Source organism: Coloeus monedula (genome assembly GCF_965178545.1).
Source record: "Coloeus monedula genome assembly, chromosome: 8".
Classification (NCBI taxonomy): Eukaryota; Metazoa; Chordata; class Aves; order Passeriformes; family Corvidae; genus Coloeus; species Coloeus monedula.
Window position 1 is genome coordinate 4,498,336 of NC_138788.1, and position 26,864 is coordinate 4,525,199.

Consider the following 26,864-nt stretch of genomic DNA (forward strand, 5'->3'; position numbering starts at 1 on the left):
CTCCGCCACCGTGAGCTCCCTCACGGCCCTCGCCTCGTGGTCCGCTTAGCAGACCTCCTTTCGCGGACTTCCCCTCATGGGGCTCCCCTTGTTGCCCACAAATCCGGGCTCGTTCCGCGGTGTGCAACAAGCCAACATTCGAGAGACCTTATTGATTTCAGAGCTGCACAAGCTCGGGTGTTCGGTGGCACAAGTATAGCACCACTATCGGGCTTATTCAAACACAGAAATTCGGAGTTAGAAAGGGCCCAGCACTCTACAGGGATTGCTTAGTATTTTCCACACAAATTCGGTAATCCCAGCTAACTTCTCCATATGCTCAGGAAAAGGGTATGGACCCCCTTAGGTAGGCGTCTTTCTGACCTGTAGCCGTGATTTTTAGTTACAATACTAAAACATAATTCACCCATAGGATACGTGGTCCATGAGCATTTTGCCAACTCAGCAATGTATACCTACACATACATCAACATACTGATTTACTTCATCCTTAAAGCTGGTTAGTTCCAGGACGTCCTTGATTAAGGGCTGCTGTTTGTTGCATTGATTAGGCTTGAAAATATACAAAGATGTTACACTGAAGAACATCCTTACCTATAATAATCTTGCCATATTCCACCTTTTGCAACACCCTAATGGGGTTATGAATCTCCTTCACAGTTGTCCCTCATCAGGGTTCCTCTTCAGGAGCTTCCCCTCAAGCTTTGGAAACTGTCTTTCCTACGCCTGTTGTATAAGGAGTCACAATTTGGGACAGAAACTAAAAACCAGTAAGTTTTAGGGAAAGAAGAGTTTAATTCCAATTCCACAAAATAAAAAAACCAATAGGATTTATTTTTCCTTCACTGGCTCCTGCTGCCACGCTCCCCAATCCAGCACCTTCCAACATCGCCACCAAAATACTGCTTCAAATATGTGACAACAAAATATGAAGTTGTAAAATAATATTTAATTTTATCAGAAAATGTACAGGTTTGAGCAGCAATTCAGATCTCTATATATTATACAGTGAACCAGGCTACACTTGAACGCAACAGACATATTATGGAAAGATTCAAAGAGCAATATGAGAAACAAAATAAACAATTCATTTTTCCCTGTGGATTTTTTGGGGTTTTTCTTCCTTTGCACATTTTTTTAAAATGAACAGAACCTTGTTTATGAGCAAAGTAGTACTGACCAAAAAAAATACCTTAATGAAGTATTTTCCCCAATGGTACAAACACACAGAAACAGCCTAGTGTAATGTAATATAAAACATTTCAGTCCCATTTTTTTCTGACTTCTGGATTGTTGAAGTTAATGTTCAAACGCTCTGCTGAAACTTCGTTTCTGGCCCCTGCTCCTGAATCTGTTTCTACCAGAGCCACCACGCCGACCATTCCTGGAGCTTGAGAAGCTTCGGCCATTTCCTCCACCACCTCCGCCTCCTCCTCGTATGGATTCTACCAACTCTGGTAATTCAGTCGCCACACACAAACGCCAGTGTTTTGAATCTTCCCATCTTGCCTATCAGAATGAAGTCAGACATAGCAAGTTAAATTCTAGGAATACAAATATAGGGTATGTAATAATTATTAAATTTGCTCAACTGAAAGGTAAAATCGTGAGCTGATATATGGGATTCAAGCTTCTAACTGGAGGGATCAATAATTTTTGGCATAGTAATACTAATGCTACCAAGCAAAAGCCTGAATTCACTTTTCTGTGGAGAGAATTCTGGGTGAAAACAGAATACAGAAAAGAGGAATAAAGCTTGCTGCCTACAAAGATGAATCCAGCACCACTTTTCTGAGTGCAAAAGTTTCAAGTTATAGACTTTTGGTCACAGGGGAATGGCTTAGAAAAGAAACACTGTGGTTATTCTGCTCTTCACTTCCTTCTAAGCCATCCCTTTTGCCACTAGGAAAGGCAGGATAAAGGCTACATCATCTTTTCAGTCTAACCCAGTCCAGCCAGTTTCATCTCCAGTATGCTGTACCTAGTATTTGCAATGAACATACCTCTATTTCTTTTCGGTCTGCCGCAGGAACATCAAAGCACACACCCTGAAAAGAAAGAGTAATTTTAATGCATACAAGTCAAGCGTTTTAAATGATTGCAACTAAAAACAACAGAGCCCACAAATCTACACCTGACAGACAGGTACTATCAGGACTGACTGTCCTAAAAAATGCTTTTCTGTTTTGACATTAAGGCACAATTAACATGCTTCCTACCTTTTACCTGTTCTGCTATCCCCATAGCCATGCATTATCCTACCTCCTGAGCATGTCAGCAGAGCCCTAAGCACTAAAATAACAGATTGAGGCCCATCATCAACAGTGCCTGGAATAGAGAAAAAGACCAAATAGCTCCCCTGACAATTGCTAAGAAAAGGCTGCAATCAGAAGAGCCCAGTATCAAAGACACAAAACAAAAACTTACCATTTTTCCCTTGAGGAAACACATTCTGTTCACCTTCCGATCGACATCATCACCCAAAACTTCTCGCAGTCTTCGCCAGGCATAGCTCATATTGTTTATTTCTTCAGAGCAGCGTAGTATCATTGTAACAAATCCCTAAAAAGAAACGGGGCACGTTCCACTCAGTCAGAGGAATAAGCTTCAGCACATACACTGGACAGGAGAAACCTGCCAATTTACAGTTTATTAACTAAATCTTTGAGTCGGTACTGTTACAGGGCATCGAGTATCTTTACAGCCACTCTATTGTTGCTTTTAACAAAATCAGTACTTCCTAGTGGCTTAAGTATAGTTCTCAAACAAAATGGTCAGGAGACAAATAATTCTCTATTTAGACAACACAGAGGTGTGGCTCTTTTTCCAGTTTCAAGACAGGCATTAAGCCATACACCCTTCCTTACCACATCTGAGTTCAGCAGTGAGCGCTGTTCGATGGAAGTAGCACCCGAAATATGGGCCAGAGCTGCAGCCAGAGCATTAACTGGTCCCTTTTCTTTTATTAGCAACTGAGCAGATTCTCTGAAATACTCAATAGCAGTCTGAGGAACAGAATCCAGGCACCTAAGCAATTAAAGCAAAAAAATTTAACAATTTATACACCAGTATTTACTAGGCTCTGGAATAGGAAAAAAACCACAGTAATCCAAGATTTCAACAGTGTTCAGAAAGTTCAAAGAGACAGCAAAGAATAATTCAAACAGTCCTTCTGAATGAGGAAGGCAGGAAGATACAGCAGGGCTTGAGTCCCCGAACACACCTCATGGCATCTTTGCTGGAAGCCTTTATTATGTCTGTTGCAGTAGGAACACCAACACGCTTGAATGTAATGCCCTGAAATTTAAAAGGCAAAAGACAAATAAAAATTGCAGACCATAAATAATTCAGTTCTAAAGAGGCAGTATTGAACTCCAACAGAACAAGCATTAAAGTCTGTAATTTTTCTTCTTATTTTCACCTTCTAATTTCCAATTTTTTCTAGAGAAAATTGCAAGGTTAACCTTACAGGAAAATGGGTAACACTTAAAAGGCTTTTATGTACCAGATCAGTTTAAACGGTTCAGTGACCTTAAACTGAAAACAGAAACCATTTTGGCAGATTCCTGGGGAAAACAGAGTCCTACAAATTCTAAATTACTACTTTTAGTCTGATAGATTTGAATCTAAATACAAATTACAGACCCTTAGTCTAAATGTAACTGTTTCATGTGCCAGGAATAAACCATCTCATCCCAATCACATACTTAATTGTCAAGGAAACTACCATATGGAACACTGCACAAAGTGCAAAAATGCAAGTAACAGTTCTCAGTAAAGCTGCACATATGCACATCACTGGTCAGATGATAACCAGGGTGAACACTACACTGAAATACTGCGAGTTTTTTCTCATTTCCACAAGGACAACCTTACTGGCATTTGCTGAAGAGGTGTGGGCATGAGAATCTTCAGTGCTCTCGCTGCTCCACAGTAACCGACAGTAACCAACCACCCTCCTCAAGACACCCGAACCTCCTCTAGGTGCTTTATAAACAACATTCTGTACTTGAACAAATTAGAGTCTTGCAACGAGAAGAAAACGGTACTTTACCGCTTTTTGTTCCACGTGTCTTAACTGATATTCTTCCTTTCGCTGATAAAAACAGATACAGATCCCAGTCCGCCCAGCTCGACCTGTGCGTCCAGAACGATGAATATAAGACTCCACATCCTTCGGAAAAAGAGAGCCTTATGAGTTACCTAATTCATTGTAATTTGATCAATTCATTGCATCCACATAACTTGTAGAAGCCATTACCATTAAGCCTGAACAGTGCACAGTAACTGCATCAGAGAATTAAATTAGAAAACATTATTTCACTAATATCAAGCAAATATGCTTTTCCATAATCCTCTAAAAATCGTGGTTTGAAAGCCAGAGCCATAAGCATAGATCAACTTTATGCATCACCACACATTTGGAGTGTGTATTTCTCTACAACAGTCCCACTCACCCTCCTGCACATCCACTTGAGTGTGGTTACTGTGGTATTAATAGGGTGTTCACTGAAACATTACATTGTTTCTTTTAAACGCTCTTAATTTCAGCCACTGTTCTCACTGTTCTGGTCCATAGCTCACATTCACACCCACTTAAGAGAACCATTCTTCTCACTGCTTCCAGTCTTGCACACACCTAGCTTCAAAGGGAGAGGCTTGGAACAGCCTCATAAGAAGACATTTTAAAGAAATAATCTTTAAACATACCAGGGGCTGACACACTTTCAAAAAATTCCCTAAGAAACTACTTCTACATATCTGGACGTTCCTCCCCCTGAAACACAATGCTGATGAACTCTCTGTGGTCAATACCATCACCTGATAGCGTACACTACTTGAAAACAAGACTACAGATTATTACAAGACATCCAACATAACAGTCTCCTACCTTTGGTGGTGAGCTTTGTACAACCAGGTCAACTTCTGGGATATCTAAACCACGGGCAGCCACATTGGTTGCAACCAGAACTTTAAATGAACCATTTCTAAAACCCTTCAGTGTGATCTCTCTTTGCTTCTGAGGAATGTCACCATGCAACGACTGGCAATCCTGAAAAACAGTATTATTTTAGAACTGTACCAAAATCCCATACAGTGCTCCATTTTATGGTCAGTTTTGGGTATAACATCTTGGTATTTGATAGGTACCGTATGGCAAGATACAGAAGATGAACTGAATTACTCAAATTTATATTTTAAGTGTCTTACAATATGTACTCAGTAATTCTTACTAATATACCTAAAAGGCCTTTAACAGCAGTAGGAAAACAGAACTGCAATGTGTGTCTTAGCTCTACATCTAATTACTGTGACATATGAAAACTTTGCCCTAATTTGCCATCCACACCATCTATGGCTGTTTCAAAATAGAAATCTACAACTTTTGTTTCATGTCCATGAGAGAGAGTAAAATCCTATCTGACCACACACAAAAGCCTGCCCTATGCATTTTGAAACTCTCCTTAAAACTTACTCAGCATAGGTCTGGTATCAAGATAGGGTTGATACATCTCTGACAGGTTTTGTTACTTAATACACATGATAAAATACCTGTTTGATTGAAGCATTCAGAGCCAGCTCATTTGCCTCCTTTTTGGTCTCGCAGAAGACAATGGTCCTCCCGTGGCTGCCACTGTAGACCTGAATGACATCTCCAATAACTGCAGCTCTCTGAGACCAGTGACACTCTATTGCCAAATGCTGCGGAAAAGAATTCCAGTGATTAGCTTGTGTAAAGTTAAGATTCTTTTAAAATACTTTTGGAACTGTTAAATACAGAAATAGTAAAGACAGCTCCCTGATGGGGAAAATGTGCTAACTCACAATCCTGGAACATACAAAATCCATAAAGCTCTTATGCTCACCACGATTAGTCTTATGTTCAGCAAAATAATTACAGTAAGAGAAAGTCAGGTGTCTAGCACACATGTATTATATTCCTTGCTATGGTATTTACTGCACAGCAAGTGAAGGCCTACTGAGGTGAGATACTACAGGAAGTTTGAAAAAAAGTATCTTGTATACAGAATAGCAGAAGTTGACTGTGATGTCCATGACGATTTAAAAGCAGCAGGCTGATGTTCATGTGTGCCTTTTGCTTCCAACTTGGATAAATTTAGATACTGCTTTTCTCTGAAAACCCACAAAACGGACAAGAAAAGCCTCTCTCTACCTGTGATGTGAGAAGAGAGATCCTAAACCCAGAAACAGCTTCACTAGCTGTAATGTGCCTTATGGTTAGAAAAAAATTCTGACAACAACTTCCAACATCACTGTGGTAATGCACCTTAGGAAGAGATGAGCTTTCATAGCATAAAAGAAAAGGGAAAAAGCCTGAAAACGTTTCGCATGAGATTACTCACTTCTACTGTTGTAGCAGCCTTCTGAGTTCTTTTCCCAATAAGGTCAATCTGTTCATATCTGGACTTCATGTATTTCTTAGCCACATCATACACCCAGTGTGGGCAAGTTGCAGAAAACAACAGTGTCTGGGGATTGTCTTCAGAATCTTAAAAAAAACCAGAACAATGCTTCACAAACTTCATACATTTCATCTAACAGAGGTACACAAGTTCATTACATGGGTGATTAAAAATGAGGTTAAATATCAGTACATAATATAAAGAAGGCAATTGAGGTTTTTAAATTTATGCATTACTGACACCTGGAGTAAAAAATGTTCTAGAAAGTCTAAATAATTTCAAGATTATGAAAAAATTACTAAGGCCAAAAAATCCAATCTGTTTTCAAGCACTGATAGAAGTAAAAAGCTAATTCGTTTTAATTTGAAGAAACCCAAGCACAACTTGAAGATAGGTGTCAAAGACAGTTATTTACAGACCCCTAGGTACTGAATTTCCAGTTTGCAAAGGTTCTGTGAATGAGTCTCAAGATCACAATATAGAATATTCAGTCATTTCTAAACAAAGTCCCTTTATACCTGAATTTTAGCTAACTAAATTATCACTAATATTTCCTACTATTTGTTTAAATATTGGGATTACCCTTCTTGTATGCAACTCGTAAAATGTCTTCCACTTGCTCAGCAAATCCCATGTCCAGCATCTGGTCAACTTCATCAAGTACAACATGTTTCACCTTGGTAAGGTCCAGCTTGCCATTCTGGAGGTGGTCTTTGATTCGACCAGGTGTCCCAACCAAAATGTCAATGCCACTTCTCATGAGATCAGCTGGTGAACAGGGAAGAGTAGAGTTAGCAGTGAACTAGGGAGCAATAACACGTGGTAGTAATGAAACAGCTTCTTAAACCATTCATAAGTACACTCCTTACAAAAGTGAGAACTAATGATGAACAGGAAGAAAAAATCTGGAACAAAAAAAGTAAGGTAGAATATCTACCTCTCTTCATGAAGGAAAAAAAAATTTACTTCCCTTCCCTGTCCCCATGATTTAAAGTAGCAAGGGTAAGCTTCTTTTAATATTCTTTAGAAATAGTTAGCTCTTCCCAAATTATCTACTTTAACTGGAAATTTTTTAAAATTTACCTATTTAACTATTCAAATTGCAGAAATCAACTCCTTCCTGAGGTTCTGCAGTGGAAAAACAATCATCCCTAATGCCTCATGATGTATCATAATGAAAGAGCTCATTCTCATTCCTTGTTTACAACCACCCAGACAGTAAATTACGCTGTCACAACAATTTCTTCTCCACTTTACAGATCCTCTATGTATCTCTTATCACATGAAAAAACACATACCCACCCACAGCTTTAAGATTAAACTTTTTTAAAGAAAATGGGTTTACGAAAACCTAAACCCAAATACAGGTGATACACACAGTATACTCTGTTTCACTTTAATTTAAAGGTACAGGAGCAGATAAGCAACACCAGGAATACAACTGACAGCCACAGCCATTTATCTCCATAAGAAGATACATTTTGAGCTGCTGAATTTCCCATGAATAGTATCCAGCTCTTGAGCTGTAAGTGTGTGTTTGGAAAGACCCAACTGCATTTCTTAAATATGGGAGTCAATCAATATTTCAATTATTAGTCCTAAGAGTCACCTACTTTGTCCATTATAGGGAGTTCCTCCATAAAAACAAGCTACTGTCAGCTTCCTTGTGATGTCCTTGAAATCTTTCGCAACCTGATTTGCCAGCTCTCTTGTTGGACAAAGAACTAGAACCTGCATAGAAAAGACAAAACAGGTATCTTCTCAGCATGGCTTCTGAGAAGCCACTAAACTTCTGATAATTAATTTAGATCTGACCCTTTGTAAAATTAAAAAAAAAACACAGCTGTTTTAAATAATTATCTAAGCAAAGGCTGGAGAAACACACTGCTTAAGTCTCTTGTAACATCATTAAACTCCTTCAGCGTATACTCACTTAGGACAGGCTAACTTCTTTTTAAACAGGATAGGAGAGACTTAAATTTTATTTAATTTTAGCTCCTGAATAGATCAGCTACAAGTTTTCTTCTGCATGTGCATATGCTGTTTGAATGAATACAAGACTGAAGGATGTGGGTAACAAAAGGTTTTTGCACCTGCTCAGTAATGCTTCACAGTCCTATGAGAAGGTGTAAGGAAGAGCTATCAGCTGTCTCTCAGCTTCCCTGTGGCTCAGGGAAACATATGTTCAGTCTGCAGTGCTGCTGTGCTAATCTATATCCCTGCAGAGGCAACCAAGGAACCATCCTCTCTTCCAACACACAGCTTCCCTGCAGGCAGGTTAACCAATTCCATTTAAAATGTGATTGAAGCACTGCTCTCCAACCTGGCATCAGTCGCTTCACAAAAGGAACCTTAAAATCCTTATCCTCTTATCCTATTTACCTCTTTCAACACTAAAACCCATTACCAAAAAGCAAACAGTAGTGTATTATGGTAGAGTGAGGCCTGGAATCTTTTATAAGGCTTACAACTCCCTTGAAGAAAGCTTTTCCTTCTCCAAAAGACTGTACCAAATCTAGAGACAGCGTTCTCAGTCAGCCAAGCAATGTGATGGGCAGATGCATATAAAACTGCTAGTACTAGTTTTGGAATGCACTTCAGGTAATCTATGAGATGGCTGGCAAGATTAAACAAACTGACAAAAATTATTAATGAGGACACGCTGAGCTTTGGCCTATCTAGTTTTTTTGGAGGCATCGTAAGAATTCAGTGAAAAACCACACATGGTATTCCTTAGCAGAATGAACACAGCTTATAATGAATCTGCATTCTCTGGAGCAGAAGCTTCAACATTTGGTGGTGCTCCTAGTGAAAACTAAGTCTATTTTTAAAACCTCCCACTGTTTACATGTTTTAGAAAGAAACATGTTTAAGTAGACAGCTTTTATCAAGCTGTCAAGTTACAATTAGTAACTCATCTGTTAGCAATTTGGAGGAAAAACAAGCATCCAGTAGCCACTGGCCCTGAACAGGGAACGTGACTGAGCAAAATTAAATAGGAACATATTGAACACCTGTAGTTTTGGTGTCCCTGTGGCAGAAAAAGGAACTGACAAGTGCATAGATCTGTTGTGCTCTTCACTCTTCATCAGAGGCTGGGAGGCAGCACAGGACGCAGGCAAAGCCCAGCAAACTCAGCTTTCAAATCACCTTTAATGTGGGTCAGCTTACCCCTGCACAGACCTGAAGAATTTTTCTAGCAGCTGAAAACCCTGAATCATTTAGATGTAAGACAAAGCAAAATCACCATTTTAGCCAGGCACAGTTACCTTTGGTGGACGGCCTCTTCTTCTTTCCTGTGACTCTCCCTGAAGCTTTTCAATTAAGGGAATAGCAAAAGAGAATGTTTTCCCTGTTCCAGTTCGTGCTTGAGCAATGACATCTTTGCCAGAATACACTGGGTTGAAGGTCTTCACTTGCACGGGGAACAGGTATGTCACTCCTCGAGCTGTGACAATTTCAAGAGATTTCCTTAATATGATCATTTTACAAGTGTTCTTTCGTACTCTTCAGTGGAAATTATTCCAAGAATTTCCATCAACTCTAAAGTAAGACTGTATCATCACCTCCACTGATTTATTTGATCAGATGAGTCATCTGCAAAGAGTGCCCCAGGACTATCCATTTTATTCTCACTTCACACCCCCAGAGACAGTGCTAGCTAGGACAGAGAAAGTTAATAGCCTTTATGGAAGACTTTCAGTACTGTGCCAACATATCTCAAAATCCCTTCTACTCTTCTTTTTATTCATACTAAATCATGTGCAAACTAACATCACAGATACTAAATATAACTGGTTTTCCTTTATTCACACCAAAAAACCCTTTAATTGAAAAATTCTCACACATCTTTTTTTTTTCCCCTTGGCTTGTGTCATTTAGAATTTTACTGCAAAGGCTAAACTGGACAACACTGCAAACAGGAAAGTCTGTGCTCAAAGGTGTATTTAGAACAGGCAATCGATGTCTTCTGCACAGCATCCGTGCTTGTACAGGCAGAAGCAGAGCACATCTCGAAAGCTTATTGATCGAGGGTGTTGAGCATAAAAATATGACAGAGATCACTGACATTCTACAACACCTTGCCAAGAAACTTACCTTGAAGAAGCTGGATAGTTTCTTTGGAAATAGAAAAATTGGAGAAAGCACCCTCTTTCTGTTCTCCAGTCAACTCCTGTTAGGTAAACAATAACTCAGATAAGATTCCATGTGAATATCACATGACTGTCAGTAAATTCGAAGTAATTTAAGTAAATTCAGCATAGCCACTGGTGTCATACTCTTCAGTGACAGTGTCACAGCTGCAGTTAAAGAGCCTTCTTTGTTTTACCATCATATTTGAAACTTGGACAAAGTTAGCAGAAGTCATCTGTAGGTTAAGAGTGTTTCGTATCTAACAGCATAGTAAATCCAAAACACTCAAACCAAAACTGAAAACTCTTCATTAGAATAGTAGAATATCATGAGTTGGAAGGGATCCACAAGGATCACCAAATCCAACTCCTGCCTCTGAACAGGACAACCCCAAAAAACACATATACCTCATGATGCTGAATCATATTAAAGCTCCATCTCAGTGCAACTTGTCTGTTCAGCAACAGCTACCACAGCACCAGACTGCTGAAGTGAGGAAACCATGATGCACTGATCCAGCACTTCAGGACTTTCATAATTCAAAATTCTTCCAAATTCTTGGCAGACTGAATAATTCAAGAACTTTAAATCTTGAAAATTTACAGCACTTTCGACTGATTAGGAAGGGGGAAAAGGGACTACAACCCATTCTAAATTTGGCCTTGTTACAATGCAGGAGTTAAAAATTATAACACACCACTATAACTAAAGCCAGTCCTTAGCTTTACCTGATCCTGCTCGCTCTCACTTTCGCTCTCACTTGACGTTTCACTAGAACTACTCTGTCGGCTTCTGCGGGAGGATTTGCTGCTAAAGGAAGACAATCTCGATTTCTCCAGGCTTTCCTCTTTCGTATGACCGTTCTGTTTACTGACACTCTTTGATTTCTTGGGTTTCGGTGTGTAACGCTCCTCATCCGATTCCTCGCTTTCATCTGTCTGAGTCCTTCCCCTCTGAAACTTGTCCCGGTGTTTAGATTTCTTCTCCTTTTTTTCCTTCTGGCAAGGCACAGAGCAAATGAAAATACACGCTCGTGGATCCAAGCGACACGGAACAGAGAAGAGAGTGCAGAACAGTTAAAGCTTGAAGTGCACGTTCTAGTTACTGATGGGGGCGGTGGCTGGCACAAGGCAACAGATCCCTGCCGGCCGCCGCCGCTCAGGAGACACGTTACCGACCACGAGACAACCGGGCCTTCGTTTTCGGGGCTCTCCCCCGCTCCGGGTGCCGGGGAAAGCGCCTTCCGAGCTCCCGGAGGGCTCTGGCAAGCCCAGCACGTCTGGTGGGGCCGCCCCGACACGCGGCGAGGCCGCGGCCCGGCTCGCCCGCGCACGTGGCCGCCCGGTCCGGGCCGCCCCGCGGCCACGCCGCGCACACCTCGCCCGGCCCGCGCCACTGGCGGTGCGGGGTGGCCGCGATCCGAGGCCAGACCCACCGGGCACCAGCCCCAGCGTGCGGGCGCGGCCAGGCCGTACCCGGAGCCCTTCCCTGGTACCTTGTGCCGCCGGCGGCCGCTCTCCGGGACCGCCTCGGTGTCCATCGAGCAGTCGGAGCCCGACTCGGCCCCGCTGCTGGTGCTGCACCGGGTGGCCTCGGGCATCTCCGCTCGCCGCCGCCGCTCCGCCACGCCGCGCTCCGCAGCAGCCGCGCGCCCGCCGCGCGTCACGCTCCGAGCGGCCGAGGCGCCCGGCAGCCAATGGACGGCGGATCCGGCAGTGCGGAGGCGGGGCCGCGCCATCCAACAGCCAATCGCCTGCGGCCGTCGGCGCGGAACCACAACTCCCGGCGTGCCCTAGGGGACAACGAGAGGACTGCAAGCCCCGGCGCGCCCCGCGCGCGTTGCGCGCTGTGAGGGGGTGGCCGCCATGACGGGTCCGCCATGAGGGCTCTGCCCACGGCTGTTGCCAGGGCGCCTTCCCCAGAACAAATCTCCAGTAGTTTTACAAGCTGATGACTTAGCCTCTATAACTACGGCAGAGAAGCGTTCAGTTGTGAAAAGTCTAAAGTAGGAAAGGGCAGTGTGACCAAATGACTACGATTTAAAAACCTCAAGCCTATGGCGATTTGCAGCATGAGCCCAGCACAATCTGCTTGTAGCTACAGAGATCAATCAGGATAAAGAAGTCAAAATTAGTTTTAGGAAGTAAAATCTATGAAGCGATCCTGACAGCTGCCAGGATGTCGATTCCTTGTGGAATGGGAAGGTCAGGCTACAAGCAGGGCCTCTCTTAAAGCAGTGCCACTGGCCTTACCTGTTGGCTCATGCTACCAGCACCTTTTCATTTGCAAAGACTAAACCGTGCTTGTCAGATACAAACACACCAAGTAGGCTGAGGATAGCTGAGAGTGCTGCAGGACAGAGTCAGAGAACCTTGGTATTAAAGGGATTTTTGTAGTGACCATGTGCATGTCTAGTTCATTTGCTTTGTTTTCCTGCAGGGAAGGTGAAGCATGCTCTAATTTCTGTGGCACAAGTAGGAAACGCTCTCCAGAATTACAGTGTTAAACAGCCCTGGCCTACTGCAGTTCCTATTAGAGCAGCACAAGCCCTTTCCAGGTCAATGGTGTGGGTCTGAATGAAGAACGCCAGTTCTCATTTTTATTATCACAGAGACACACAAAAAATAATTAAAGATGAGGGCAAACAAAATACACATGACCTCTCCAAACACCATTGTCAAAAGTTTTAACTAACAGCTTTGATTTAGAGACAGCCTCACTGATGTGACTGGCTGCATTGACAGTATGGGTACCTTGTTACAAGGGGAAAGTTTACAAAGCTCATTAAAAAAAAAAATCAAATATTCATGACCAGAGTTAGATGAAGTAAGGAATTTTGTTGCAATTGTCCTTTCACTTGCCCTCCTCTTTGCATTGATAGTTATACTTTTAGAATTTGGCAGGAAGCTTCATCTTCTTTTCAGTCCACCTAAAATAATAGAATTATTAGAAGTCAGACTTCACATTCCAAAACCAAACTGAGTTGGCTTAGCTTTTAGTGCCAGAGATGGCATCAGTACAAACTGTAAAAATGATCCTCTGAAATACATTTTGCTAAAGATTTCAAGTGTTCATGTCCAAGTAATACACAGAAAGTGTGCTTGGAAGAGTGCACAGCCAAGAGCTGCTTAAGGAAAAGATTAACAATTAGCTGAATTTCCTTAGAAACTGTAGTTTGTGGTTTGTTCCTTCATATACCAGCTTCTCAAGGTGACAGTTCAAAACTAATGAGAACTCCAAAGGTTTAATTAGTTAAATACTACTCATTTAAGATACTAAGAAAATGTGTCGCTGTTAAAAAAAAAAAAAAAAAAAAAAAAAAAAGGGTGTGATTTTTAACATAGGTTCTTGCCAATTTGGTTAAGTTTTGGAGGTCTCCATGTACACCTGTGTAAAAGATTGTTTCATGCCAATTTGTTGTCCATTAAGGGATTTTCAGGTGTAATTACAGGCAAAACATACACTATGAAAGCTCAGGTGATGTACACATTCTCCTGTCTATTGTGGGCAAGTCAGATGGTATTTTCTACTTTAAATTTTTGTTGGATCTCTATTCTTTATGTACAACTGGAGAAACTATGACAATATCTAGTGTCATATGGTGAGATCTTTGTGAGCTGAACCTGCCTGCTAACAGGAGCTTATCAAACACTGTGTTTAACACTGAGTTTATCAAACACCATGTTTCTTAACATTTCTGCGCTTGGCCATCTCTACCTGCAGGACAGATCTCATACTGTTTTCTTGCCTCATGACAACAAATGCAAAAGACAAACAGCAGCATTTGTATAACTGATGTGAGAAAATGTTCATGTAAAAAGACTTAGCAGAACTATACAGTTTGAGTATTTGTGGATCAATAACACTGAAGTTTTAAAAAATAATAAGAATTTTGTTGTTGAGGAGGGAGTTTATGATTTACTGCATCATTTCTGCCTAAATCTGATGGTCAATTTGAAGATAAAATATCTTACTTAGTTTAATGTGTTTTCATACCTTGGGGAGTCAATTCCACTGTCTCCTGTAATGCTGTGGTTTTCTGTCCCTTCTGAGTGTTTCTGTTCTGGGATCACAGGACATGTATTCTTAAAAAACAGATATTTTTTTTCCTAAAGGGTTTCTCACTTCTTTGATCTGCGAGCCCAAGGCACAGAGTGCTTCTCCTTCTCCTACCTCACGCGCGAAGTTCTGCGAAGCGTCAGCATCAGAGTCAGCCTCGTCAGCGTGGCAGCAATCTGCCACAGCTGAGCCATTCCCACATTCAGTAAGGTCAGTTTCTTCATCCTTTCTGTGACCTTTCAGAAGAACCTGACTGCACAACCAGCTTTCTTCTGCGGAGTCTGGTTTTGGATGCTCTTTTGAGCTGTCTGTTGATTCTGCAAAGCTAGCACGTCCCTTATATCCGTGCTCTCCAGAGTTGCATTCATTTACAGTTGTGTAGTGCTGGGCAGCACAAGTACTGACCTTACAGGCTTTTAAGGACACAGCTGCCCCCGGCTTTTGCACAGCTGTACTCCAGTCTCTTGTATCTGAAAAGGCATGGCCAGGAGGCAGGTGACATGATGCACGGCCTTCAGAATTCTCATCCAGATGTGACAAGTTACAGGTGTCACCATCACGTCCCTTTTGGTACAGAAGACGGAAGTTATCAGTAAATCCTTCACTTTCCAGCTCCATTGATCCAGGATGGCTGGCACAGTCACAGTTAAATATAAGTTCACTCTTTTTATCAGTCTTTGGTCTGCATTTCACACAATTTTGTTGGGCCAGATTAACACTGGCTGTGTAATTTGAAAGGTGGACATTTTGAAATTGATTGGCTGTTCCATCTAACAACTCACATACAGTGTCAGCTTTGCGTCTGCAGTGCTCATCTTTCAGATAGAATGGAAATTCTGCATTTTCTTTGCACACACCACTATCTTCAATGTAGGAGCAAGGGGACTTTTTTTTTACTGTTCTTTTATAGACATTTTCTTCAGAAATATTACTCTCTAGAAAGTATTTACTTTTATTATCTATTTGCAGATTACTGCCTTGTAGATAACTACCATTTTCACTTAAATTGTCTTTCTTTAGTTGAAGGCCAGACCCATTAGCATGGAGTAGGTTGTTTTGCTTAGCTTTGTCAGCCTCAGTTTCTACAGCCAGCTGTTCAGTTTCACAGCCGAAGGGTCTTGAGGAGGCCAAGGACTGTGGCCTTTGGAAAGCCCTTCCTTGCTTTTGAGTCCGGCACTTCAGCTGACTGTTAAAAACACCTTGGTACCCTCTTGAATGAAAGCTGTGAGGTCTCCATGGCGGACCCTGAAAAGGATTCTTAATCTGCTTCTTATATATCACATGGGATTCCGCTGCTACATCAGGTGGCTCTTGGTTTTTGATGGGCAGTGAAATGTTCTCTTCCAGTTTCACATTTTGAGATGTTGGCTTCTGTATGTGAGATTTCCCACTGCTCCTGCTAATCTGCTTTTCTTTCTTTGATTTGGTTTTCCTGGTGTGTTTTGCTATTTTACTTGGTGCCTTTTGAATACAATCCTTTGAAAGATGATGGTTTTGCCTGACTATTGACACTTCAGCTGAGGTACCACTACTGATGTATTTTTTCTCTTTACTGATATATTTTTTCTGCTCCTCAAACTTCTGCATTAATATTGTGTGTTTAATCAAATTATCAACTGTAAGAGTAGGGTTAATATGCTTGATGATTTTATGTTCAATATCACGTGGAATATTGTCTAAGTCATCTTCATCCCTGACTGGCCACTCCTGGGGAGGAAACTGGGCTGAAAAAGTGGAGTACTCCTTCTTGTGTTTTTCGTTTTTAGAACCACTTCTCCAGAAAATACCAATGCCAAACCTTTTGCTTTTCAGTTTTGCTTTCACAGATGCCAGAGATTTGATGGTGTCCCAGGAACGGTTCTCAGCAGGTGCAGAGATCCCTTGAGTTTGAATTGAAGGCTTCAATTCACTGCAGCCTCTCTTTCCCTCTCCATTAGATTCATGGCTCATTACCTGCTGATGTCTTTGTTCACAGAGCATATTTTGGTCAGGGAAACAATGGCAGGATCTGTAATGAGTTACTGTAGGAATGTTTTCTTTCACTAGGTCTGCACAGGGCTTAATGTTTACCAGGTAAGTGATGGAAGGCGATGAACAGCAACAGCTGTCCTCTAACAGGACCCTTCTGTTGTCTTCTGTGGCCTCATTTGTGATAAAGTATGTGTTGGGAGTCACAATGAAATATCCTTCTCCTGTATGATAGATTTTTCTTTCCTTAATTAGAGTGCCAAGGATATTATATAATAAATTGTGGGAGGGCACTGCAATGCCTACAACAAAGAGACAAGATATTTCAAACCAGAAATAAGTTTTCAAATAAAATGGGTGCTGGCCAAAAAATCTCTCTCATACAACAGTCCTGAAATCAGCCAAGCATAAAATATCCAAAGCATTTAGGTAAAGGCCAGCTGTGTCTCTGGTTTTCACTGCAGCACCACTGTGAGGGAGCAAGGATGTTGTCTTTGTCCCTGTCAGGATATGTGGTTCATGAGAGAGACCTTCTGTCAGGTACAAACTAAACAATGTCTTGTTCAAAGCATTTCCCTCCTGGCATGTTATTTAACAGTGACTTTCATCACTCTCTCTGAAGTTTCTGGTGTAGTTTGGTCAGATGTCAATTTATTATCTCACTGAGACTGGTCTCAGCTACTGGTTTTCCATCAGGTGTCACAGTCTCAGAGTCTTTAGTCTAGTCACAGCTGATCTCCTGTCCACAAAATTAAAAACTTCCAGCAGGGTGAAAACACAGCAAGAAATATCTCCAAGACCCTACAAACTTTGAGAGTGCTACTTCTGGCTGACCTACAAATTCTACCTTGTGGTTATCTCAGTGCACTTAGTGACTACAACACGTTCCTGGCACGGTCCTGTGCCAGTTTGTGGGGTTGCATTAATATTTTTCCCACTGCTTAAAATGCCTACCATGTCAGCCTATATCGTTCACAGAGCTGTCAGGTTAAGAGGACTCAAAAGAAGCAGCTCAGTATCAAAAAAGCAGCCTACTGAGAGGGCCAAGATGAGACTATACAAAGTCTCAAACACATTAACACTTTGATGTTGCAGATCTAAGGGAAATGGGATATTTTTCAGATTTACAGAAAACATTTAAGGGAAGTATCTGCCACCCTATCAAAATCTCAGTATCAATATTCTGAGTTGGAAGGGACCACAAGGATCATCAAGTCCAGCTTAAATGGCCCATACTGGAATCAAACGCACCACCTTGGCATTATTAGCACCATGCTCCAACCAACTGAGCTAGAAGTGATGAACTTAGTGTAAGTAATTTGCTTTCAGGAAGGAAATGGCTAGGCTATGACCAACAAACCTGAATTTGAGGCTGGTTATATTTTTTGATAGCAAACACCAGATGTAGCCTCCTACCCAGTCCCTTTGTAGTCAAAGTCAGCTGTGTTCCTGTTTCTTACACAAGGACTTAGAGTCTCTGTGATCTAACAGTCTATTTTATGCAGTTCCATATCTGGCACATAAGTACCACTTCTGTGTTTTCCCACTCTCTGGAAAGGGCATGCTCTCCACATGCCACTGCACTCAGTTCCCTCTTATTCTCAAAGATTTATTACAATCTGTGAAAAGGATTACATCCAAGTCAATGTAGTGACACTCACAGATTGATGAGAAGTATGCGCATTCATGTATTCTATCAGGTGCCTGTTAACTTACCCTCCTTCACTTTGCCAGCTTTGCTTGTAAACATTCAGTGATCCTTTGTCCTCTATTAAAAACTCAAGCTTGATGATACAGCCACTTTTTAAAGGAGGGAGAAACAAACATGTTACCTGGATAATTTTTCACTAACTGCTCCATTAAAGTTTCCTGTGTGACCATCACATGATCTGCATTCATGTCTGATATGGTCCAACATATTCCTTCTGCCAAAGGAACAGAGCCTGACTGCAGGAGAGGATTCATGAGAGCAGGGGTCACATCACCTAAAAGAAAAGAAAATTATCTGAATGGAATAGTGTTTCATTTCTTCTGTTAGCTGTGAAAGATTTCCACTGAAAATTTCCCTTATCCTCAACTAATTTTCTTTGGCAAATTACTTGGAAATATTTCTGAGAGGAGGAAAGTGGTGCTAACACTTGTCAAGAGCCTTCGTAATGAAGGAAACAGAAGGTTGCCTTAAGCATGTTAGTTTGTTTGGTATAAAATTCCAGCCAAACTCATAATTTAGATTAATAAACAGGAAGCAGAGAGAGAGAATTATTTCTAATGACTGCTGATTTTTTAGAGGACTGCTTACATGTTAAACCATGCAGAACCTGTATTTCTCCAAGTAGCTAATGGGAAAAGGTCAACTTCCAACAATATAAGTACAAAATGTTTTCACCAAGTCAGAACACAAGGAAAAAAAAAGACATGTAATAGGCTTTGTCCCTTGTCTAGCACATAAAATTGAATAGAAATGGTAAAATGCCACTTTTAGACTAGGCTCTAGACCTAGAGATTATTTAGTATACTGGGTAGAGGCCAAAAACGTTTATTACAGCTGCATGCATTTTTCAGGCTACCTCACTACCTGTCCTGGTAGGAGACAAAAACATTGTCCCTGTTCTGCATGACAAAAGCAAAAGTTTGGAAGGGCCAAGAGTGTGGCCCAGCTTCCCCAGTGACTGCAACCCCAGCCCAGAGGGCTGAAAAGGGTCTTAGTCCTTCACCTTAATTCCCCCATCCTTAAAACACAGATAAAATCTGTCCTCTCCTCTTCCCAAGATGGCAAAGCCAGTAAGGACAAGCCCAGCAAGTACTTCTGACACAATACCTGTGCATGATGTAGCTGAAATAAGTATTTTCCATGAAGTTGTTGATAGCAAGGCATGAAGCAGGGACTCACCTGAGGTCTGTGCACGCAGTGAGACAATGACCGCATACACCTTCTCAGACAAACAAAAAACCAAAAAGCCTCACCTTTCTTCTTTTTTTTTTAGTTAGACTAATGGTCTGTTCCCTCGACCAGGTGATATTCTGTGCTCTCCTGTTCCGTGCTGCACAGAAAGCCCCTGGCTGTGCCCAGCTGCCAGAGCAGGCAGAAGGCAGCAGGGACTTCTGGTTCCCTCACAAGGCATGACCTAGTGTTAAATGCTAACAGGAATTTTCCTGCAAGTAAAAAGTGACATTTTATATTAAGCGATGTTCACGTTTAACTAAACCACAGTTGTCTATTGGATGACACTGTAACCCAATATTTATCCTCTAGGCAGAAAACTACAACACAAACACTTCTCTGAGTAAATGAAATACACAACATTGCTTTGAAGAGCTTAAGTTGCTCCTGACCTTTGTTTTACAACTGCTGCTATATTCAACAAAAAGAACTCTGAAAAGAAAATCCTGGCATACAGTTTCCTCAGTGGTGTTGCTAGGAAACTCCTTGCAGGTGCAGAAACCATTGCAAGCTTTCTTTTTCTATGGGAAAGGCCATCAGCATTCAGTAATAACTCTTGTGAATGGCTTGCTGGCTGAAGTGTCTGCTGTGGGCACACCGTGCTGCTGCCAATTTCGCCATTTGTTCCTGCAGAGCACCAGACTGCTAAGGAGTAAAATACCAAGTGTCATTAAAATGTATTAATTATCTTTATAGTTTTTATCTTGTTGCTGTTGTCTGTATCTGTTCTGCAGCCTCAAATCCAGTATCTCCATTCAGGGAAGGCTGTTTCAGAATAATATTTAAAACAAAGCATTAAGCATAAGCCAGCTTGATACTGAAGGAATTTTAACAAATCTAAAATCATGTTTGAACACAAGTCTGAAGTGATTGTTGCAGAGTCAATAGTGCACACTTGCTAACAACATAAATATTAGATATCATTCTCACCTGACTTTGAAATAAAATCCAAAATTGTGAAAGCAAGAATTAGATCATTGGCAACATCGATAAGCAATGTGGGTAAAGCCCCAGGCAGTACCCTACAAGCGTCTATCTAGTTTTTATTAAAAACTTTGTAGATTTACTTTCCATAGCTAAATAACTGTTGTTGCACTTCAAATATTCTCCCAAGTTTGTTGTAAATACATAAAAGCTGCATCCCTTAGATTTGCACATGGAGAAGACTTAACAGTTTGTGCAAGCTGTGTTTCATAGGCCTAATGTAAAATCACCAGAGCTCCATGCTCATTAAAGCTCCTCAGCATTTGTCCTTTCACAGCTCAAAAACCCTGCAGAATCCCCTGCCCACTTCCCAACTCTATGTAGATCTGATGACAATCACCTTCCTTTCTTCATAGTCTTAGGAGGGCCTTGCTTACACCTTTGCACAGGGAACCTGTCAGCAGTCAAGGAACTCAGCTTCTCCCTTGATAGTTTAAACACAGCCCCATTCCCTTCCACCCTCTGCAGGTTCTGCAGAACTACGTTAACCAAAGCCAATCTCGGCAGCTGGCCAGGGCTCAGGTATTCTTATCCTTCAGTTTGCTTTACAGGTCTGTTCAAACTGCTCATTACCTGGACACCTAAAACCCAAGAATACCCTTTTTGTAGCACTTACCGATCGCAATGTGGGAACTCATCTGTAATATGAGCATTGGATAACAAAACTCAGACACAGAAAAGCCTCTGGGTATTCTTGACTAGCACAAAGTGGTTTTGTTCCATCTCTGTAATGTCAGCATTATCATTTTTCACTGAGTTTTTTAACAATTGCAGAGTTTTTGCATCTTCAGGCTCTTCAGAAAAATTACATACAAGACAAGTTTTATCTGGGTGAAATCCAGGTGAATTCTGGGGGAGTGAACAGAGAGGCATTTACTACAACAGCACTCAATTTACTTCTTAAAAGTTCAGGTAAACTGTTTACAGAACAATAAAGGGCTAGGAGTAAATCCATTCCAGAAAAAAACCCCGAAACAGCTGTTGATACAGAGAAGACACATCATGTGGAAATAGAAGATTAATGTTTCTGTTTTGTAGTTGGGAGGATCTGTCATGGAATGGATTATACAAAAGATGCCACGGATACTGTGCGCCTCTGCATGAGAGCCTTGGCATATTTGATGTAATTCACTTTTTGCAGAATTGTACCAGGAAGATCATAAGCAAGAGTAGTACTGCTACCAACTGCAAGGCTTCTGCTTTTCTATAGACTAGAGTGTATCGTGGTCATATTTTATAGCAAAAATCACATTTTATAGTTAAAGAATTTTAAGGAATAAAATGCTAATAAGAACATCATAGAAAGTTGGGAACTCTAGCAAACTCCTTTTTGAACATTAATGCTTTTACAAGATGTGTTCTTATTAAAGAATAAAAATTCTGTGTAAATTATAAAGGCAGTTAAGATAAACATTTTCAATTTTAAGTATATAACAGAGAAACTATTTTGGCATGAGTACTCTGTACTAGATCCTGTTTTCAGAAACATCCTTTTAGTGAAGCAAAGAGTAAATAGTTCAATTAAATGAAACTGTCAAGTCTTGTAATGTGTTTAATCTGTTACTGAAACAAACAACAGCTCTCAGGAGCAGCTAACAATATCTGTTGTTTGATTATTTTGTACAACTCTCAGAGAAACGATTAAATGTCAGTTTAAGGTCACCAACGCTTCTTCAGCTCACATCAAAGAAGCTACAAACACATGAAAATGTCAGGTTTCTGTACCTACTGATTCCTGCCTGGACAGACGCTCCCAAATCAGGACATTTAGGCAAAGAGTGCCCTCCATTTGGTTGGAATTTCTGGTTTTTACAGTTCTCAACTTTCTATGATTAACTTATCCTTATCCTTACTAAGTTCTTATTAACATTTTATTCTTTAAAACGTTCAAAGGATGATGCCATGCAACTTGATAAGAAATAACCCAAAAAAAAACTAACCACTTTTTCTGCCTTCCCAACAATACGCAAAAGCCTATTCCCAAATGCAAGCGTTCTGAACTTTTGGAAATATGACTTCTAAGTGCTTTCTGAGGTTTCTAGCCAAGAGCCATCATCAAATCCTTACTCTAATCATAGTCCTAATGGCAACCCACAGTCATAATTTCTTTCAACAGCTATTAAAAAGCCCCACAGGCAGCTATGTTTTTGTGAAAACAAAGCAAGATTCAGGAAGAATAGGAAAAACTCTCTCCTGCAACCTCTGCCCAAGTCCCCGGATAGGAACAAGTCACACAGCAGACACCAATACATTCAGTGTGGTACCATTTTCCTTAAACTGAGTGCAGTGGGTAAGTTTTTGCCATTGAAATGTGTATCTCTGCCCTTCAGAGATGAAGCCCTTCAGCTCTTAGCAGGGCCACTGACATGTCCACTTGGATGCTCCAAGAGCATCTCAGCAGCAGGTTTCAAGCTCCAGAGGTACTGCCTGAACACATGGGCAAGAATGCAGCTTCAAATCCACTGTTCAAGAGAACACAGCCCAAGGTGTCCAGAGATCTTTGTTTCACCCACAGCTGGCAGAACAGCCAACAAGCAAAACTATATAAGCACATCTACCTTTGGGGCATTAACTGCATAACTGACAGAAAAATTCAGCTATGAGCAACACCACTGCAGATAATTATTTTTCATATAATATAGCATGCTGATGGGTTTTAAGCCAATTCACATATGCATTGAACATACAGAGCACAGCTGATAGCAAGGAAGGTCATCTTTAACCACTTCAGCATTCAGTGTCAGGCTTGGTCGTAAAAGACAGGGTGATTCAAAATGTTCATTGCAAGGAGATAAAAAAATAACACAAAATTAAACAGTCCCAAGCAAGTTGCAAAACAAGCACCATGGAGCCAAACAACCAAGCAGGAATAAAGAAGCCACTGGCAATGTCTCTGATTCCTTTAACTGTCCTGAGGTGCTGCCAGCCACTGCTACAGGAATTTGACACAAGCACAGATTTTCCACTTGGCCTCATCCAAAAAATCCCCTTCGCAACCCTGGCATTTCTCCACTAAAACTGCTCTGCCTTTTCCTTGCTTCCAGCTCGTGCCCTCTCTTCTGCAGTAAATCTCAGACATTCAAATAGCTCTTTAATGTCCAAACCTTTGTTCTAAGCAGCAAGCAGTACTGGGGTTTGACTAAGTACTTACATATACAGTGAAAGATTGATTATAAAAGCATCAGGATGAAGTTGTGCATTCCCGTGCCTGTACAGCTAAAGCTCAGCTCCAACTGCTGCAATATTCCTGCTGCCTCCTTTGCCTGGAAGTGCGCTGTCACATAAAAGGCAGCCACAAAAAGTTTATGATATAGAGCTTGGAAGTAAGATATACCTGTGGTCACATTTCCCCTCCCCTTTGCACATTCCCCAGCTTCAGCTCACATATACCCCAGCCCAGGGAAGTCACGTACTAGGCCTTCAGAGGAGCAGCACCCACAGAGCTGTTCCAAAGAGAATACAGGTCCCTGGAGAGGTTTTCCAGCAAATCGTGGATCAGAGGGACAGAGCTCATGACAGCTCACGCCCAGGCAATGCCTGCCTGTGTCCCACCCTATGCAGAAGAAGCTGTCAGAGAGCTTGTGCAGTTGTAGCTTCCCTTGGACTTCCCAGCCTCTGGCTGGGACAGGAGCCACCATCACACAATGCAGTGGAACCAAGCAGGCCTCAGATCTTGTTTTAGGACAACTCCCACTGCAGGGATGTTTTTCATTCATCTGAGAACAAAACTTTAATGGTATGGGGTCAACTTCACACCTGCCTGGAAAGCCTGGGATGCTGTGGATGTGCACAGCCATTTTTCCTTCCACTCTCCCTAGCTGGATATCCAACTTTAAAGATATCCCCTTGCTAGAAAATAAGTTTCTGCACCCTTTCATTAGGAATTTATGGTCCACAGGGAAAAACAAACCAAACCAAAACAGTTTAGAAAAGAAAAGCAGTATCTTTACCACCATAAGAGGTCTCAGAGGAGTTGTTTGAACACTGCTGATTAAACAGCACTAATTTGAATTCGAGGACTCTGGTCTGCAGTTCACAAACCTGTCTCCATGGCTTTAGTGCTATAAAACACCCTTTTCATGTTTCAGTTCATCCAAATTTCAGCCAAAAGGATGTCACAGAAGACAACAACCAAGCAACTCCACTGTATAACAGAAGACTCAGTAAATGTCTTTTCAAAAGCCAGTTTAACAGAACCCTTGCAGTGAAGATACTGGGTTGTTGAATCCCACAGACCAAAGTGAAGGCTCCAAAGGAAATTACAGAGATGTGTGTGCGCCTGTGGGGTGTTGAAAATGTAGAACAATTTCAGGGGGGAAAGTAAATTATGCAGTCTGTGAAGCACCTAAGAGATGGAGGCAAATTCAGCAGAGAGACACCAAGATGGGCAGGCCTGGAACACCTGCCCTGGGAACCACAGCTGAGGGAATGGCTCTTACAGAACCTGGAGAAGAAATAGCTTTGGGGGGACCTGACAGCAGTGCCTTGAGAAGATAGGGCCAGGCTCTGCACAGGAGTGTGTGGTGAGACAATGAAACACAACAGGCGCCTGCTGGTACAGAATAGGTTCTGATTTACTGTAATGAAAACCTTTTCACCTTTAAGGACAGCACAGCTGTGGAACAGTATGCCCAGAGAGCTTGTGCGGTCTCCAGCCCTGGGCAGTTCCCAAGCTGTGACTGAATAAAGCCCCGAGCAGCCTGGTCTGAGCCCACAGCTGACCCTGCTTTGAGCAGGCAGTAGGATAGGAATGAAAAAGTACAGCAGTCATCTGGTTTAGCTGGAGCCAGTACCTGTACCTCCCACCTCGACCACCCTGCTTTCTGTAACCCAATGCAAGGGCACTTTTGACTTCCATGAGCTGTGAAGTTTTCTGAGGTTACACCAAGTTAAAGAAACAAGGTTATACTTTCCTCACACTGTTAATGAGGTAATGCCAAACAGCATCCGTATGAGAAAACAACTGGTTTTCTCTTCAACTCTCAAATAAATGGTTCCTGTAATCATAACTTTTGTTGCATAACTGAACTCCAGATGTATGGGCTCATTATTAGGGCTGGTGCTCTCCACAGCAATGGAGTGGGCATGTCCTAAAGCAAGATGGCAGTATAGAAAAAGCTAAAACTAGCCTTGAAATGAAGTTACTGATTCTGAAACCATATCAAAGACCACAGCAGAAGCACTAGTAACTGATGAAATTTATTTCATTAGCTATATGATATTAACACAAACTATTGTCTTTTCTGACTGAGACGTAAAAAATTAGGCCTGTTCAAATGACCCTCATCCTAAAAGAGCTTTAAGGCAGTTAAGACCTGCTTTTCAGAATTCAAGGTGCAAGAATTCAAAAGACCAGGGATATAGCACAGCTCAGCCTATTTTCTTGAATTTTTTCTCACCCAAAAGGCAGAAGCAGGAGCTTTTGCTGCTGAAAGTCTTTAGCACCGAGAAATACACAACACATACTAAGGACTTTCCAAGTAATCTGGTTAGAGATTTTTTTTTTTTTTTTAAAATCAGAGTAAATTAAGTTGAATGGAGCTTATTATAAAAAAATATACACTTCAGTGATACTTGCTAAACAGTATGATTAGAGACTACTTGCTGAGGTAGTGTGGAAAAAATTGCATGCACAAATGCTTTTACAGGTAATTCAGTCTGAGCAGATCTGGTAAACGCATCAGGATTCTGAAGAACATCACAGGCCCTTGTACCTTGCTGTTGTGAGGTCAGTCAGTAGTTTGAATATAGCATTTAGGGTTAGTACAATACATATTCTACTGAGAAAGGACTTTCATAATACAGGATTAACACCTTAGTAAGAATTTTATATGGAAATGCATTAAATGTGCAGGGGTGTTATCTAAAGTCAGTGGTAAGGACTAAATGCCAGCTAAAATTAGGTACAAAACAGTGTGAAATAATATAAGTTTTACACAATCAGTACACAGAATTAGATCAGTAAGCAAATAATAGCAAGGTAGATTAAAAAGCTCCTTCAAAGAGCACAAATGTTTTCTTCCCTTTTTCCTCCTTAAAATACATCAGCAGAGTCACCACTGGAACAACTGTAATAACTGGTAAAACCCAATTACAACAGAATATGCAAGTTAGTAAGTTCTGAATCAAGTATCTTACTGAAAATAACTTTAAAAGTAATGTTTGACAATAAAACAGTTAAAAACTCAAACTGTTCTTCATGTTTGGTAGCCTATACACAGCAGTGCAAAATAAAGCACCGTTTTAGGCCATCCACTCTTTACAGGCCTGATAAAAATAAAAAGGCACAGAATTTTAAATAATCCTAAACAGTTCAATGCAAAGCATGACCACATGCTGTGAGTTACATTTCA

General features: G+C 41.2%; 2 protein-coding genes across 2 annotated transcripts; both read right to left on the bottom strand.

The window, feature by feature from the left end:
* Positions 1–965: 965 nt before the first annotated feature.
* Positions 966–12,215, bottom strand: LOC309575587 (nucleolar RNA helicase 2-like). Its single transcript, XM_082286156.1, has 15 exons — positions 12,055–12,215; positions 11,288–11,557; positions 10,524–10,599; positions 9,695–9,873; positions 8,039–8,156; positions 7,008–7,193; positions 6,366–6,511; positions 5,554–5,703; positions 4,892–5,053; positions 4,055–4,174; positions 3,224–3,297; positions 2,868–3,027; positions 2,428–2,562; positions 2,004–2,048; positions 966–1,509 (listed from the first exon to the last, which is right to left on the bottom strand). The coding sequence occupies exons 1-15, from the start codon at positions 12,157–12,159 to the stop codon at positions 1,300–1,302; spliced, it is 2,136 nt and encodes a 711-aa protein (XP_082142282.1). The 5' UTR covers positions 12,160–12,215; the 3' UTR covers positions 966–1,299.
* A 1,155-nt stretch (positions 12,216–13,370) lies between these two features.
* Positions 13,371–18,844, bottom strand: STOX1 (storkhead box 1). Its single transcript, XM_082286153.1, is given in 4 exon segments — positions 13,371–13,488; positions 14,556–14,665; positions 14,667–16,888; positions 18,419–18,844. Coding segments are annotated over 4 exon segments (2,505 nt in total). The 5' UTR covers positions 18,552–18,844; the 3' UTR covers positions 13,371–13,448.
* Positions 18,845–26,864: the final 8,020 nt, after the last annotated feature.